Source organism: Botrytis byssoidea, assembly GCF_014898295.1.
Source record: "Botrytis byssoidea strain MUCL 94 chromosome Unknown BBYS_024, whole genome shotgun sequence".
Taxonomy (NCBI): Eukaryota; Fungi; Ascomycota; class Leotiomycetes; order Helotiales; family Sclerotiniaceae; genus Botrytis; species Botrytis byssoidea.
In genome coordinates this window covers 182,413-200,574 of record NW_024065865.1, presented here as the reverse complement: position 1 = coordinate 200,574, position 18,162 = coordinate 182,413, and the positions used below count along the sequence as shown (strand labels likewise).

General features: G+C 39.6%; 4 protein-coding genes across 4 annotated transcripts; 2 read left to right on the top strand and 2 right to left on the bottom strand.

Annotated features, from left to right (window-relative positions):
• Nucleotides 1–2,043: 2,043 nt before the first annotated feature.
• Nucleotides 2,044–7,989, top strand: EAE97_009840 (uncharacterized protein; the record flags this gene model as incomplete). The annotated part of the gene is made up of 4 exons (XM_038880355.1): nucleotides 2,044–2,997; nucleotides 3,051–3,770; nucleotides 3,854–4,609; nucleotides 4,814–7,989. 4 exons carry the CDS (start codon nucleotides 2,044–2,046, stop codon nucleotides 7,259–7,261), a joined length of 4,878 nt encoding a protein of 1,625 aa, XP_038728722.1. The 3' UTR covers nucleotides 7,262–7,989.
• A 2,975-nt stretch (nucleotides 7,990–10,964) lies between these two features.
• Nucleotides 10,965–13,264, bottom strand: EAE97_009839 (uncharacterized protein; the record flags this gene model as incomplete). Its single annotated transcript, XM_038880354.1, has 2 exons — nucleotides 10,965–11,152; nucleotides 11,245–13,264. The coding sequence occupies 2 exons, from the start codon at nucleotides 13,262–13,264 to the stop codon at nucleotides 10,965–10,967; spliced, it is 2,208 nt and encodes a 735-aa protein (XP_038728721.1).
• Nucleotides 13,265–13,965: 701 nt separating this feature from the next.
• On the bottom strand, nucleotides 13,966–15,667 carry EAE97_009838 (uncharacterized protein; the record flags this gene model as incomplete). Its single annotated transcript, XM_038880353.1, has 2 exons — nucleotides 13,966–14,963; nucleotides 15,016–15,667. The coding sequence occupies 2 exons, from the start codon at nucleotides 15,665–15,667 to the stop codon at nucleotides 13,966–13,968; spliced, it is 1,650 nt and encodes a 549-aa protein (XP_038728720.1).
• Nucleotides 15,668–15,982: 315 nt separating this feature from the next.
• EAE97_009837 (uncharacterized protein) lies at nucleotides 15,983–17,981 on the top strand. The gene is made up of 4 exons (XM_038880352.1): nucleotides 15,983–16,515; nucleotides 16,579–16,636; nucleotides 16,695–17,176; nucleotides 17,225–17,981. The coding sequence occupies exons 1-4, from the start codon at nucleotides 16,411–16,413 to the stop codon at nucleotides 17,711–17,713; spliced, it is 1,134 nt and encodes a 377-aa protein (XP_038728719.1). The 5' UTR covers nucleotides 15,983–16,410; the 3' UTR covers nucleotides 17,714–17,981.
• The last annotated feature ends 181 nt before the right edge of the window (nucleotides 17,982–18,162 follow it).

Sequence of the window (18,162 nt, the reverse complement as noted above, 5' to 3'; positions counted from 1 at the left end):
AACGTACTCATCACGACTTATGCATGACCCTTCTTCGTACATCATTGAGACGATATGTGATATCATCACAGCTCGTTTGATAGAGGGAATAGAAGGCTCAGTGAAACTTAGTAGAGTGGCTTGGGGTAGGATGAATAAGTGGCTGATGAGTAGCCCAGTGTTTGTTTCACTTGAGCTTACGATATATAAAACACTCTTCTATGATTGCTTTTCTTTTCGATCGACAGAAGGGCTTCTTTATACTGCATAAAAGCAAACAATGTAGAAGCGGGGTGGTCATAGGATCTTCAAAATAGATTTATTTATACTCCCATCTTAGATACCCATCACACATGCAGATTTGAGTAATGATTTACTTGAAAGATATCCATCTCCGATACGAGAATTTGATAGTTGATCAGATTTCAAATATCGAAAAGTATAATAGAATTCAAAAGCCCCTATACGAAATCGTAGGACCATAACTCTGCTCTGACTGGTCTTTTCCCTCTTATTCTTCTTTTCTTTCAGACACGGGAATGAAGAATTGCATTAACTAACGGAAACTACTCCTAGTTTCTATGAATCGTCCTGTCTATGGAGCGCGGAGGGTAGGGGGATTGCTAATCTTTGTAGATCGTACATAGTATTGGGAACGAATTAAGAATTTTTGACTACGATGATCCCCTCATCAACATCTATGATTCTAGCCACTTGAAACCTGGGATCCGGAAGGGTTGAGCCAGACTCCATAATAATTCCTTCTGTGGCATCTCTCGTTGTGAATAACAACATGTGAGAGGTATTTTGTTTCTCCGTCTATGACGATATCATTACTTACTACGAAGTAATAAGTAGGTATCTTATGGAGTTCTAGCTCTTTCCTTTTGGACGAGTAGCTATCGATGAATAGATGTCCGATAGCAGCCGAGTAGACGAATGCATAATATCCAGGTACCTCATACATACAACCAACACATAGTATTAGTACGCGAGGTGCATTATTACCTGCTCCTGTACAAAAAGTGGGCTATATATCTCCATTCGAGTCCCATCAACCCAGATGGTCTCGGTGGTGCACTGGTGTCAAAATCTATGGACTAGGTCGATGCTGGGTAGGCAGCACGTACCAAAGTACCTTATTGGAGAACTTGGGGGAAGGAAATTTTGGGATTTTATGGTGGAGAATAGAGTTTATCATATTATATAAGTCACACCAATCTCGACCAATTAGATCGCTTCGTTTTCGTTTTGTTTTTTAGTCCGTCTCAAAATCCCATGCAAAAATCGAGTAAATGCGATCTTATCTAATATCCCAAAATCTCCAAAAAAAACCCACATACATCCATTCAATCATGGATACCTACCTAGATGATCCCATTCCATTCGCCACTTCCGGTCTCGCCAACTACAATCAATCAACTGAACCACTCTCGAGCCACTCGAGCCACTGACCTCTGTACTGTAGATCAGTTCCTACGCGAATATTCGAATGTTTCGAACCTTCACAACTTCTACAATTCGACCCCATCCACAGACTTTTGGACCTTGACATGAGGAAAGAGTAACAAGTTCACCCCTACACACCCAGCGAAACAAATCAACTTCAGGATACCCTCTTCCTTTTCCGAGCGTATTAAACCATCACTGCAAATCCCTCGATCTTTCTTCCAGTCACTCTCTATCGATACCAAGATCATTCCTTTATCGAACACAAAATACATGTATGATCGTTTGATTGTTTAACTTGGACAAGGACATTTCATTTCACTACTCTCATTCACTGCGCCTGGAAATTTTACTTAGGACTATTGGAACGGGAAAAGATTCGACAGCAACCATTCCTTATGGTTTAGGAAAAGTCTCTATCTTACGAAAGATTGTGCGAACATATTTCGATGCATTTACGAACTGAGGGAAGATAAATACACGAAATTGTAATAGGCCGGTTACGAATAAACACTTTCTTTTCATACAATCAACAGAACTAGATCACACGGGGATTGCAGATACGAATTGGTCACCCCGATAGGCGGACCTATAAAGGTCAACAAGCCCCTTGCAATGCTGCCGGATCCTGAAGACATTCCCCAATTACCACAAGATAACGAAGTCAAATCAATGGAAGTGGCTTCTCGGTCTTCATCTCGGACGCGAACTTCAACAGGTGGCTCTACACCTGTTCCAGTTTCTCCAATCACAAAACCACGATTATGGCCAACTGATATCCCCAAGGGCTATACTGCTACATCTGCCCAAGCAACATCTTCTTGGAGCGCTAGTTCGGACAAGCAGCTTGGTAGCCCACCATCTACTACCAACGACCGGGTCTTTCCAATCAGAAGTGTCGTCAGTGTCGATCCCACCCAGACCCCATCCTCATTTTCAGCAAGGAATTCGGCCTCGGGTGAAATGAATGACTATTTCCCACGCCCCCCAAGTGTAGCAAGCAAAGACGGAGGTGGGAGGGGTTCGAAATATTCAGATTCGGATGGAAAGATAACTCCTCGCCCAAGGGGTCAGACGGAATCTAACGCTGACCCCAGGAGAGCAGATCGCAAGTCGTCTACCTCTACAACTCGTAGTGAGTTCCGAGGCAGTCGCTTGCAACAGTTCATGGACAATACATCTGATAGATCTGTTGACACGCGCGGTTCTAGCGCAAAACAATCATCGGCTGGAAATATGTCCGGGAACAGGTCTGGAAACATGTCTGTATCCGATGACGGTGGACTTGGAGGGTTAGTAACGGCCAGATTTAAACACATCGTGACTGCAGAAGGACATGCCATCATTACCGGTCGCGATGGAGAAGTTTTGCAGAAATGCGAGGATGAACCAATTCACATTCCTGGAGCTATACAAGGCTTTGGTTTACTGATTGCGTTGTCAGAGCATGAGGATAATCAACTTTTGGTTCGTCTTGTTAGTGAAAACTCCCAACGCATGATTGGATATACACCTCAGGAGCTTTTTCAGCTAGATAGCTTTCTAGATATCTTGAGCGATGACCAACAGGTGAGTTATTGTGAGAATCCCAATTTTCGAGTCCAGCTTGTTGACCGTAACAGGAAAATCTACTTGACCATATTGATTTTATTCGCGATGAAGATGCGGATCCTGCCTCAAATGGCCCAGAAGTTTTTACAATCTCGATTCGCCACCCAAGAACTCATAGATCTAAAAAGCTTTGGGTAGCTATGCACATAAATCCTGACAACCCAGAAATGATTATTTGCGAGTTTGAACTTGATGATGACCAAGTCTACCCTCTCGTTCCAGAACAGGAAAGAACACCCGAGCCTCCTGAGGATACACTCAATAGCAATCCAACAAAGGAGGAATTCGATGAGAGTACGGTCAATACGAGCAAACCTCTTCGAGTCCTGAGAAACGCGCGAAAGCGCAAAGGCGAAGCCGCTGCTATGGAGGTCTTTAATATTATGTCCCAGGTGCAAGAGCAACTTGCCACTGCGCCGAACTTGGAGATTTTCCTGAAGATTCTTGTAGGTGTGGTCAAAGAGTTGACAGGTTTCCATCGTGTAATGATATACCAGTTCGATGCTTCATACAATGGCCGAGTGGTTACTGAGCTTGTTGATCCTCGAGCAACTAAAGATCTCTACAAGGGACTGAATTTTCCGGCATCCGACATTCCTAAGCAAGCTCGAGACTTATATAAAGTCAACAAAGTTCGCCTTCTTTATGATAGGGATTTAGAAACTGCAAGACTTGTCTGCCGCGGTGTCGAGGAGCTTGAAAACCCCCTTGATTTATCATTTGCTTATCTTGTGAGTCCTCATACCATCAGCTTTTAAAAGTTGCATATAATCATACCATTATCCTTGGTCAAACGTCCACTAACATCCGGTAGCGAGCCATGTCACCTATACACATTAAATATCTGGCGAACATGGCAGTCCGATCCTCAATGTCCATTTCGATCAATGCGTTCGGCGAGTTGTGGGGCTTGATTGCATGTCACACTTACGGTCCGAAAGGAATGCGAGTCTCTTTTCCGATTCGAAAGATGTGTCGGCTAGTGGGTGATACTGCGTCGAGGAATATTGAAAGATTGTCATATGCTTCACGACTTCAAGCTCGCAAGCTCATCAACACAGTTCCAACACAAGCCAACCCTTCAGGTTACATAATAGCATCCTCTGACGATCTTCTGAAGTTGTTCGATGCTGATTTTGGCCTCCTTTCGATTAAAGGAGAAACTAAGATATTGGGCAAGATCAATCAATCTCACGAGGCACTTGCTATGCTGGAATATATGCGAATGCGTAAGATAAAAACCGTCGTCACCTCTCAGGACATCAAACAAGACTTTCCGGATCTTCGATATCCTCCAGGATTCAACGTCATCGCGGGCTTGCTTTTGGTACCGTTGAACTCAGAGGGCGATGACTTCATCGTATTTTTCCGTGCTGGACAAATCAGGACCGTCAAATGGGCAGGCAATCCGTACGAAAAATTTGTCAAAGAAGGCACTGAGGGCTATCTGGAGCCGAGGAAAAGTTTCAAGACGTGGAATGAGACTGTGATTGGAAAATGCCGTGAATGGACAGAGGAACAAGTGGAAACTGCTGCCGTGCTCTGTCTAGTTTATGGAAAGTTCATCGAGGTAAGTTTTTATCACCCCAACGTTCCGTACTGCAGTTCGATTGGATTTTCCGAATTTCGAAGATTTTCAAATAAACCCGACGAGTTTCAATGGTCCAGCCTTTTTCAATATTTATAACATCGAGAACTACTTATTCAAAACTACAAATCGGATTATTGGACCGACGTAATGATAAAGTGGTTAATTTTTACTGACGCATATTAGGTTTGGCGCCAAAAAGAAGCCGCGTTACAAAGCAGTCAGCTTACACGACTGTTGCTGGCTAATTCAGCTCATGAAGTCAGGACTCCTTTAAACGCAATTATCAACTACTTGGAGATTGCGCTTGAGGGCGCATTAGACCAAGAAACAAGAGAGAATCTGGCCAAATCACACTCTGCCTCCAAGTCGCTAATTTATGTCATCAACGACTTGCTAGACTTGACGAAAACTGAAGAAGGCATGGATCTGGTCAAGGATGAGATTTTCGACCTTCCGGCTGCCATAAGAGAGGCAACCGACTTGTTCAAGGGCGATGTAAAGCGAAAGGGCATTGAATATACCGTGGTCGAGCACCCTGGTGTTCCACAATTTGTGCATGGAGATCAAAGGCGTGTTAGGCAAGCAGTCGCTAATATTACGGCAAATGCTGTGCAACACACGTCGAATGGTTTTGTTCGTGTTGAAATCTGGTTGCAAGAAATCATCGATAATAGAGTCAATGTCGAAATCATTGTTGAAGACAGTGGCGCCGGTATGTCGAATCAAAAACTTGACACGATTTTTCGAGATCTCGAACAAGTTGATGGCGATCCTTCGTTTGAAGATCAAGGCAATGAGAAAGCTATCATTGATGGTAATCGTACTATAGGTCTTGGCCTGGCAATGGTAGCTAGAATTGTTAGGAATATGGACGGCCAGCTACGTTTGAAGTCAGAAGTTGGAAAGGGTTCGCGATTTGTCATCCAGCTACCCTTCTTCCTTCCTGACGACGATTCACAAAACTCCGGGAATCAAGAGAAGGCTGCTTTCTTGAATTCATCATCTGTATCACCACCGCTCGCGACGCCACCTCCTGCAGGTACCCCTGGCGAGGTCACCCTTGTCAAGTCCTCAGGACATCTTAAACAATCAGCTCCCGATTCTTCTTCGCTTCCTCGCAAGCACAGTACAGAAGAGATTGCAAGTTTGCACAGCTTCAAAAGTAACAACAGTAGTAAGGCTAGTGGAAAGAGTGATGTGGATCGATTCATTGATGCTATCTCTGGCCCGGTTGGTAATACACAAGGAGAACCTTTGCAGCGTGTTGAGAGCAGAGATCGACACAGTCTAACCAGTATGCCTGAAACTACACTTACTTCGAGATCAGGTCCATCCCCAAAGTTGAAACGTTCGGCTTCGTATACTACGCATGACTGTCTCAAATCGGAAGAGTCTAGAAGTGTGGGAAGCGGAACCGTTGCTGGCAGCAAAACACCAGTAAGAGCCGTCAGGATGCCAGACGAATTCTCGGAAAGTACGAACAACAAAAATGATCCTCCGGTTGCCGCGAAGGTGAAATTCAATCTTCATATCCCGTCAACATCTTCACAAGGGGCATCACACGAAGACCCGCCTCATGAAATATCACCTAAAACAGAGTCAAAACCTTTGAACACAGAGAATTTGAAGGTTTTGGTTGCCGAGGATGATCCCGTTAATAGTCGTATAATCAATAAGAGACTGGACAAAAGTGGCCATGAGGTTTACCACACCATAAACGGGGAAGAGTGCGCAAGTGCCTACGGAGACAATGTCAAGAAATCCGGTGCAACGACTTCATCGGCAGACAAACTTTTTGACGTAGTACTTATGGATATGCAAATGCCGATAGTCGATGGACTTACTTCAACAAAGATGATTAGGTCGTTCGAAAAAACTCATCTAGATCTGTCGCCTCGAGCCAAGCTCAATGGAAGAGTACCCATTTTTGCCGTATCAGCTTCTCTTGTTGAGCGTGAACGGCAAACATATATCGATGCTGGCTTTGACGGCTGGGTATTAAAGCCCATCGACTTCAAACGGCTGAACGTTTTACTCGAAGGCATTGTTGATAGTAAAGTTCGGGATTCGTGCTTGTACCAACCAGGAAAATGGGAGCGCGGAGGTTGGTTTCATAAAATGCAACCGTCAGCATTGCAATCCTCAACAGTACCTTCCAACGAATCGCCAGTACAGAACCCCCATCAGAAAGGACCAGAACCTCTTCAACCTGATAAGGACTCACTTGGCAGTGACACTGGCTCTACAACCCCGAGGGGAGACACAAAGCGGCCATTAATATACGATGAAAGGCTGGATGCTACTAACGAGGTTCTAAATGCTACGGCTGATATTGATGTGGGACCTCACTACAACCTTTCGACTGCTGATGAGAGACCTGTGACGGACGTTAGCACCGAAGGTGATACACCAGCCGTCGATAATATTCCTGGAGAGAACACAGGAGAGAATACTAAGCCTGGAACTGCCAGTGACGCATCAGCTGGTGCTGATTCTGAACCCACTACCTCAAGCAACCTCGAAGAGGGTGATGTCTCAGGTGCTGCGGAACCATCACCTGATCCCACAAAGGTTGAATATTCAACCACAGAAACTACGAATAATTCTGAAGCACCCGATTCAACAGAATGATCGGGTCGGCAAGGTGACCTCCATCATCGTAATCCAAATAATGATTTTCTACTATATTTTCTTTCCAGTTTTTCTTACAAAAATTCCTTCTTTAACGTCATGACTGGGACATGAGATTTTGGCGATTAGAGGTTTTACGCACATATACAGGGTGGCGCATAGCATACCCTTTGATTTCATAAATGGGAGCGGGGAGCGGGAGTTTTGTTTTGGAGTAATACCGTACTATGTACGAGGTTTTTTTGTCATTTTTGAGGAAAAGGGGGTGGGCGATACACTTCTGTTTATTTTATTATGTGGACATGCCGCAACGGATGGATACATGCGGAATGTAAGCTTTGGGATTTCATGAATTAGGGATTGAGGAGAATGTTTCTCCAGAAGGGAAGCATTCGATCCTCTTTTCTCGTCGATGAAAGATCGTGATTTTTGAAGAGGGGCGCGGAATTTCAAGGAGGTTGAATGGTCTACGTTTGATTAATGTGCATCCGATATTGCATGGCTTGCGGGTTGGGTGATTGCAAAGAAGGAAAGGAATGCCATGTATGAGTGATTGAGTTGTGTATATTAGATTTGGCTTCTTGAATAAGAAGCCAGACAACGATGGGAAGGGATTTGTTTATTGGGAAAAATAAGATGAGCTGGTGGCTGAGATACATTTGTGATATGAGAGCGAGTATGCGCGTGGATACAGCATAGCGTTGGGGCGGGATGAAATTAAATGGCGTGTGTATTTTTCAAGAGGGGGGGGAGGGAAAGGGGGATGTATGATTCGTACTTGACATAATATGTATTTATGATTGATGCTGGTCAATGAGAAGGTGGAAGAGTAGAGAGTAGAGATGGGAAGGGCCGAGCGTGGAGGGGTGGAAGAAGAATGGTAGAAGAGGTTGCGCGCGAGCAAGGACTTAGATGAAATGATTGAATGGGAAATGCACATCCGACAATAATATGAAATGAAATGAAAAATGCAAAATGAAAGAAATAGTCTGTGTGTTTTTTTGATGTAGAGGGCATAATGAACGTGGTATAATGTTATGCGATATGATATAATGTAAGTTTTATAAGTATTTAGTGAGATATAAAGTTGGTTATTCATTCTTTCAAACAATTAACTAAGCTGATCAAACGTGAGCGGATCTCATATCATTCCTGCGTTTTCCTATTCTTTCAGATTGTGAAATTGTACAATATCATTTATTTCAAATAAATACTATAATAAGCCTGTATATATAACGTAGTTTATCAGGGCGTGCATCATATCAATACATATACTACTTTTACCTCAATTTATACTCTTTAATCTTAACATATAATTTATTAATTATTTATTATGTAATCGAATAATAAAAAAGGGAGAATACTTTTAGCTATTAAAATTATCAAAAAAACAAAAAACTTTCAATTCGAAAGATTATTAAACTATATAATATTATATATATAATATTTATTTAAAGAATAAATAACGTGTTTTATCACCGAGTGGATCATATTACCGAATGGATCATTTGAAAATACATCAAAATTAACTATTTTTAAATATTCTTATTTTAATAATCAATCATTATTTCTAAAAATTGAAAGATTTAAAATAATAATAATAATTTAACTTTTTAGAAATTTAGTTTTTATATAAATTTCTTTATTAAATTTAATAAAAATTCGAAAATATTATAATTTTTGTTACAAAAAAACTATTTCTATAATAATTCTTATATTAATTTGAATATTCGAAAAAAATTAGATTTTTATAATAAGCTTTTAATCAGATTTTATATGTTAAATTTTTAAAAAATTCTATTAATAAATAAATAAAGTGTATGGTTATATATAGACGAATTTTGTATGTAAATTGAGTGATCCACTCGGTGATAAAACATGTTAAAACAATTTTTGTAATTAAATTTTGATTATAGAATTTGAATTTATTAAAATAAAAGAGCAAATAATTATTTTATATATTCTTAATATAAATTTAAAAGGTTTTTCTTTTAAATTTAAAGGAATAAAAGATATAATAAATTATATTCTCGAATCGAGAAAAAGAAAAAACTATTGAAAAACTTTGAGCATATTGATTTGTAAAATGATATAAAAAATTAAAGATATATTTTAATTATATTTATAATTTTTAAAAAGTTTTTTGTAAGGATTCTAAACTTCTTAAAAAATGGGTTTGATTAGTTATAAATATACAAACAAAATATAGTATTTTGGATAAAGATTTCTATAATTTCGATGAAATAGACTTTATAATAGAAATTATATATATAACAATAGTTATTATTAATATTAGAAAATATAATAGAAATAAATTAGTATAATTAAACAATCGAGAATGAATTATAGTAATAATATATAAGAATAAAAAGAATAAAATTATTCCTTTATTTCTAATAATTTAAAAATAGATTTATTTCTTTAATTGATATATTAAAACTAGTCTTTTTATAAACTAAATTATTAAATCTATATTTAATAAATGAATAAATAATGAAATAGATTTAGAATAATTAAAACATTTTAATAAATATATTAAAAATTGAAGAAAAAGTAAATATCGAATATTAATATTAAATAAATATAAAAGTTATAAATCAATATTATTTCAAAATTATTATAAAAAGAATGATATTAAATGTATATATTTACTATTATATTCAAATTATTTAATTCAATTATTTGATATAGATTGTTTTAGTAATTTAAAATATTTATATAATAATCAAATTAATAGATTTATTAAGATATATATCAATTATATTTCAAAAATTAAATTCTTTATAGTTTTTAAAGTTATATATAAAAAATCAATTATCTTTTAGAATATTAAATCAGAATTCCAAAAAATAGATTTAATCTTATTTAATTCTAAAACTATATTCTCGAAATTAGATATTTGAATTTATATATCTATTTTCTCCTTCTTTAATTTAAATTAATAAATCTCTTAAATCTTTTATAATCTAAATAAAGCTCTTTTTCAATTAATATTAATCAAATCTTAAATAATTTATTATTGATTAAATTTGTTTATATCTATATTTGAAATTATACTAATTTTAATTAAAGATATAAAATAATTAGTTTATAAAAATATATTTTTAAATACAAAGATTTATATATTTTGAATAATAAATAAAGTATTAAATAAATATTAATATATATAAAAAATCTAATTATATTAAAGAAAAATATTTATTAAACAAAAAACTCTTAATATATTATTTCAATAAAAAATTAATATTCAAAATTAATATAATAAATATTAAAAAAAGAGTAAATCTAATAAAAAAGCATTTTTTATTTAATATTATAATAAATATAAAAAAATAGATTATAATATAAGAATCTATTAAAATAATATAATAGATTCTAGATTATTAAATTCTAAATAGTTTTAATTAATTGATTCAATTATTATTAAATAATATAAATTTGAAAGTGTAAAATGAGGTAAAAGTGGTGCACGCATTGATAAACTATATTACATTCATCTTTATATACCTATACTCAGAACCACCTATCTATACCCACCCCCACCCCCACCCCCATCTCCATCCCCAAATAATCAAATTCACATTCAAACTCAAATTCCAATCACAATCCAACGAACCCAGCCTATAAATTAAGCCAACCAAAATAATTCAAATCAAATGAAACCTATATACCACTCTCCGCATCCCTCTCCGTTCTCGCCTCCTCACAAATGCGGCACCCCCGCGCTCGCCAATCCCAAGTTAACAATACTGACCACGCCCTCTCCGAGAATCAATCCGCTCGCCAAGACGACGATGGGGGTTTCTTCTTGTTTGCGATAGGAGCGCCAGTAGAGATTGATGAAACCGCCTATTGCGCGGGCGAGCGTGAAGGCGGGGGTGTTGTACATACCTTTTTGAGGTGGTTAGTTTATTGATATGTTGGTTGTTGTGGGGGGAGAGGAAGAGAAAAGAGGGGAAGCAAAAGAAATAAAGGAAACATACCAACAGCCACCGCGATCCCCCCAGGAACATAATCGTACCACCAAACTCTCTTCCCCTTCGCCCATATCCTTAACAACGTCGTTCCCGTGAAAATGACGGCTGCTCCCATCGCCCACTGCGCAGCCATGTCTGGTAATCCTTTTCCCGTGACCAATCTCGCCGTGAAAATCCAAACATACCCCGTTGGAACCTGGAACAAATCTCCCGGAACCTGATATACATTTGTATAAAGTTTATAGATGAGCGCACTAACCACTGCACCGACAGCACTGCCAATGATTTGACCCCAAAATTGTGCATTTGGCGCTGCGCCCAACAAATGACCAGTTTTGAGATCTTGCATTAGATCACCTGCTTGGAGGGCGCCTGCTTCGGAAACGGCGCCGGCAACGAGATTTATGAGGATAGAGTTTTTGTTGCTTTGGGGAATTATGAGGGCGAAAAATAGTTGGGCTAATTTTGAGATTCCGGAAACGGGGTTGAGGTCTGTTTCTCCGAGAGCGCGGACGCCCATTATTGAGAGAACAAGGGCTACTGGGACGGAGATGATGGTTGCGTAGAGGGGAATTAATCCTTCGAATACGATGCGGATGCTAAATATGCAGAAGACGATGGAGAGGATGAGGCCTATCCAGACAGTGCGGGAATTAACGAGATGTTCTAAAGGGGCGTCGGGTTCTGGTAGATCTTTCAATTCTGGCTGAAGGTTGTTGCTGGAAAATGATGATCCGTTACTGGTAGTTGATACGTTTTGATCCCTACGACCAGAAGATTCTTCTCCGTTTATAGGCACGTATCCCGTGTTCGATTGTGGTGCTCCAAATGAAAGAAGACCCAACCAATCCCGTCTCTTAATCTTTTGTTGAGTCTCACTAGCAAAATCTCCGCTATTATTGATCAAAGGGCTGAGGGCAATGTATCCAAGACTGATCACAGAGTCCGCTAACATTATAGCTAACGAAATCCAAACAATCCAGCCTTTACTTCCTGTTTCCCAATCACTAACTGGCCCAGGAGCCCAACCCCTATTCTTCGCGAGAGGTGAGAGTATTCCCCAGCCAACAATAGCTCCAAGAAGCATATGTGTAGTTGTCGCTGGACCCATAATGATTCCCTGTCCAACGTATGCGAGGGACGGATTCAAAGTCCATAACCAATTTTGCGCAATTGCTGTTCCGAAAATTGGTAATTTCCGCAGTATGGGAAAGAAATAAGTTCCAAGTGTATAAAGTCCTGATATTCCAAATGACATCACTAACAACTTAACCTTTGATTTCCAGCTGCTACTTTCAGCCTTGCTCACCTCCTCAACATCCGCCACACTCTCATCTGTATAATTTCTAGACTCTCTTTCGTTCATACCGTCTATCCCATCTAGGTCTTCGGAAGTCGAGACAGGCGGTCCACCTGCAGTCGTCTCTTTACCATGTAAAACGCCAATCATCAACGCAGTCGCTGTACCGGATGGAAACTTCAATTTCTCTTTAATAATAACTTGTCGTCTCAACGGAACCGCAAACACCACCCCGAAAAAGCACAATCCCAACGACCAGAGGATAAGTTTCCAAGTACTTAAGAAAATTGGCCCCTGTTCCTCCTTCTTCAACATATAATTTAATGCTGGCATAACCCCCACGAATCCACAACCCAATGGCATTGTTCCCATTGATCCAGCGACCGTTTGAACTAATACGTTCTCCACCGGCGTAAATGGTAAATCAAGATGTTTCGACAGAGTTTTGAAGAATGCGAATCCGATCAGGGAAGCCGGCATGGCCATGGAAGAAACCCAACCGGTCTGCAGACCAAAATACATATTGGAAAAGCATATTATCAATCCGACGCCGAGTCCAACAAGTATACCTCGCACTGTGAAATTCTGTCCTTCTTCCGCATGTACAGCTATGAACCTTCGTTGCTCGCTTCGTCTACGACGGAGTGCATTGTCGTTGTCTTCAGATGTGCGAGTGGAGATTGATTGGTAGTCCGGAGACTGTGTTGTGCCTCTATCGGGCGCCATTGTTGTTGTGGAGTCGGTCGATAACCTTGATGGATTGAATCAGTCGATAAAGATATATATATGTACATGGAAGCGATATAGCTGCCGTCTGAATACCACGCTAGCCGGAACAAATGAATGATATAGCCATCATCGGTCGTTTGGTAGCGAGTTCAAACAATGAGCAGAAAAGGTTATGGTCGATACCTATCGCTGACCAATGCCGGGATACGCGATTACAATGAGGTAGGGATCATATTTCGTCATGCATATTACCTATCTCCCGAGCTTATCTCCAAGATATCTCCGAAAGAGAGTAAAAGAATTGATGGTTATAAATATCTTCAATTCGGATAGATAAAGAACAATGGAAATGATTTATCAAAATAAATACACCAAGAATTCTCAAGTGAAGTTTCTTGAAAAGGAAAATTCGCAAATACTAGCTAGAATTCATTCATGTTCGGGGTGTCGAACATTGAAATCTTTAAGTCACACGAATAGCATATAATTTGGGAAATGGTTGTGGAGATCTACTTTATTTAAACTACGATTATACTCAATTTTTCCCTAAGTATGGACTTGCTACTCCAGCAAGAGCTATTCTTGCAAGACCAAGCTCAGTGAAACTGACAATCTGTACCCTACTGCCAAGGGTTTTATGGTACGCTTGACTTCAGCAAATCATCCCATTTTATCATTTCATCTACCAACCAAGTAGTTTATCTCATCTTCCACGTTTGAGATTTGGCAGCCTCCTCACCATCAAACTTCCAGTCCATGCCGATAGTTAGAGCTCTTGAATAATCATCGGCAACTAGATACTCTAACTCTCCACTGATTTGCTCACCTGCCTTATGTTCCTTTGGCTGATGTTTAGCAGTATCGATGAGCAACACACCTTGTTTCCAATGTGTTACCTTAGCTCTTGGACCTGTTGTAAATGCAACTCCCTTTTTCTCTTCCTTGGCCCATTCCTCAGCTTTTGCATTCTCAGGAACCTCGTCTTTTCGTGAGGGCATGAAGAAGCTGTCAAACCAAATCATGAAGCCATCCAATGTGTCGACATCCTGGGTGAGCTTCGACTCCCATTTTCTCTTGAAAGTAAGATCTTTGACTGTGGTTGTGTGCAGACTTAATTGCAAGAATGGGAAGGGCTCGCCGCAGATCGTACTAGCTGGCATATCGAGGACTTGTGTATCGTCATGAATTCCGGCTTGCATTGCTTTCATATCGAATCCATAAACATCTCTCCAGAAATCGATGTGATCGGCGACGTAATCTGGATCAGCAACGGGAGCAACCCACATGTTCATGTGACTTGGAACCATTAAACCATCAGGCTTCAAGTACTTGTCTCGTGCCCAAATGACACTGTCGAGCATAGCTTCATACAGCAAGCAATAGCCCATCCATTCACTAACGATAATGTCGACGTGTTGAACAGGGAGAATGACTTCCTCAACTTTACCCTTGAGTAAAGTAATTTTATCGGCGAAGCCGTTGTTGAATATATTCTCGCGGGCTTTCTCAATGATATCTGAATTGTCGACACCAATCACTCGAGCTGCACCAGCTTTGGCACAGAACATACTAAGAATACCTGTGCCACATCCTACATCCAAAACAATCTTTCCGGCAAAAAGAGACTTGTTGTTGTAGATGAAGTCACGATAGGCATCGGTACGAACAGTATCTTTCAGCATGGTCTCATGGATATCTGAGAGACGTTAGTTAGGCAGTATGGAATGGAAAGTGGGCAGATATCTAACCATTGTATGAATAAGACGTAAAATATTGGCTATCATCATCTCGCTTCTCCTCCTTTTTGGCTTCAGAAGGTCCCGCGGACTTGTTCCAACGTTCATCCAGAGTTTCATTGACAGTGTTTCTGTAATTTTCAAATTGAGATTGAATTCTTCTGAGCTCTTCTTCTAACTCAAATACACGAGCGACGAGGGGCCCGGATTCGACTTCCTTGCCATTTCCTGTGCCTTCATTTTGTTCGACGATATCAGGAAGATCATCGAGGCAGAAAAGAAAAGCATCATCCTCCAAAACTGGCTTGAGGTATTTCTCATCTTCCAAGTCGGCCTTGGAAATATTTTGAGAAGGCTTCTCACCACTTTGAGTCTTGGATCTTAGATAATTGGTAAGTTTGATACTGCCATAAAAGTCTAGGCCCAATCTTTGTCTGACTTCTAAGAAATCAAAGCCATACTTCTCCTTGCAATGTTGAATCATAGCAATCATATCAGAGAAAACTTCATCATCTAATAATGATACAAATTGGTTTTGTTCTTCTTCTTCTGGCTCAGCATCTTCCCATCCCTCATCATCTTTCAAATCAAGGATATCAGACGCCTCAGAACTACCAGAATCTGATGGTGCATACTTCTCGATATCGGGAACCTGGGCAGACATTTTATAGGATTTTATATCGAATTCTCACTTTTTTGTCAAAAAACAATAATAACGGAGATTCTGGTAAAGAGATATCAAATGTAAATAAATTGATTACTCGAAAATCATCTGGATTTTTTTCATGTGGGATTGAGGATTTTTTTTTCTTCATCAATTCACTATCAGCACGTGTTTTTCCATGATAAGAGTCGAGGATAGGAAACTTCTCCGGAATGCATCAGATAGATTGAAGAAGATGAACAGGTATCAAATTAATGATTGTTTTATCTGCACCCATAACACCATAACAAGAATGTACTATCGTTGTTCTCGATAACAGATTGATGATTGAAAGAAAACCATGCAATATAAACTTCATCTATCAAAAACCAAAGACTTCTACAATGAACATCCCATCGTTAACGTTGCCGGGGAAATAAACCAGGATGGTTCGCTTAAACTTCGGGAAAACTCCTAAATATCAATATCGTAGACACTGGTAAGGTTAAGGTTCGATGGAAAGTGGAAGGAAGGTCCTAGGATGAAATCATATTATGATTGCATACATCTTTCAAAAACGGTTCAACTACATATTAAAAATGTCACGATATTGACAAATGATCTCATACATGTTCATGCCAATTTCACAAGTTATTTGGAAAATCCTTGTTGAATGCCAACACATCGGATTTTGATCGAGCCACCGTAAACACAAGAAGAGAAGCTCAAGATAATCGCAAACAATTTGACCTCCAGTACGAAATATGTCCTTTCTATTCGGGCGAAAGCCGCGTCCCAATACGGTGGATCTATCGAAGCAGGCCAGAGACTTGATATTGAAGCTCGATGGCCCTGGAGGTGCTGTGAAGGTATATATATTTTTGGCGCATTGGGATCAGCAGTAAACTATGGATGAACTGACTATTCAACAGGCTGAAGAGCTGGCAAAAGCTCTATCTCAAATGAAATTCATCCTACAAGGAACACAGGGTTAGTTATTTTGTTCATTTATGACTTGCCTTGCTGCAAATTACTGATTCCCTCTCAGAAATAGAAAGCACCCCCGAGCAAGTACATCAGCTTGTAACTGGAATGATCCAGGAAGATCTACTTTACCTCCTCGCCGTTAATTTATATCGTCTTCCCTTCGAATCGAGAAAAGACGCCCAGGTTATATTCTCCTATGTCCTACGGTTCCGACCCGCAACAGCATCACCAAAGAGTGAACCTATGGCGCTTAGTTATGTTATAAATAATAGACCGGAAGTACTGGTTGAACTATGCAATGGTTACGAACATAAAGAAAGTGCTACACCTGCTGGTACAGTTCTACGAGAGGTTCTAAAGAGTGATGCTGCAGCGGCAATCATTCTGTACAACGATATCAAGGAGGGAGATGCTAGCACAAAGGGCTTGACTGCTATACAACCCGAAATCAAACAGACTGGAGAGGGAGTCTTCTGGAAATTCTTCAATTGGATCGACCAAGGATCATTCGAGGTTGGAGCAGATGCTTTCACAACTTTTAGGGTAAGCAATGCATTCATTTTGGTAAGAATAAAGCTAATGCAGGTACAGGAACTGTTGACCAAGCACAAACAAATTGTAGCACAATATTTGGCAACAAATTTCGATATGTTTTTCGATAAGTACAACAATATTCTAGTCCAATCAGCAAGTTATGTTACCAAAAGGCAGTCCATAAAACTTCTTGGTGAGATCCTTCTGGACCGAGCCAATTATGCTGTCATGACAGCATATGTTGACAGAGGAGAACATTTAAAGATTTGCATGAATCTTCTTCGGGATGAGAGGAAGATGGTACAATATGAAGGATTCCATGTCTTCAAAGTCTTTGTGGCAAACCCACATAAATCCATGGCTGTACAGAGGATACTGCTCAATAACCGGGAAAGGTTATTGAATTTCTTAAAACATTTCTTAGAAGATCGTACAGATGATGAGCAATTCATTGACGAGAGAGAGTTCTTGATCAAGCAGATAGAGAGAATGCCACCACAACCTGTTGAGCCGGCTCAAAAGCCTGCACTTTTAATGGGTCGTTAAATGGAGAAGGTGAAGGAAGAAGCTAGAGAGGAGTCGATAGACATTGATGAAATGAGACACATGGGTGGGCATTGATTGCTGGATACGACATCAGCATAATCGGAGTTGGGAGCATTAGGTTTTGAATGAATGAATGATGAACGGATTGGCGGCGATCATTGTACACAGCACAGGCGTTTTTACAATTGTGGTGCTATTAATTTCAAAGATAGATCATGAAGTCTCAAATAAGAAAGGAAATCAAATACAATCAGTGTCCAAACCAATGGTCTAGTGATATGGCATTTGCATTTTGTCTTGGAGAAAGAAAAGGCTGATGCATGCTTGTACCGGTACTTGAGGTGAATTGACATCGCTGATCTAAGCCAAATCCAGACTAGTGGCCGTCGCGCTTGAACGCGAAAGGCTGAGAAGTAATTGTAACTATTAATCAAGTTGACCTCCGGGAG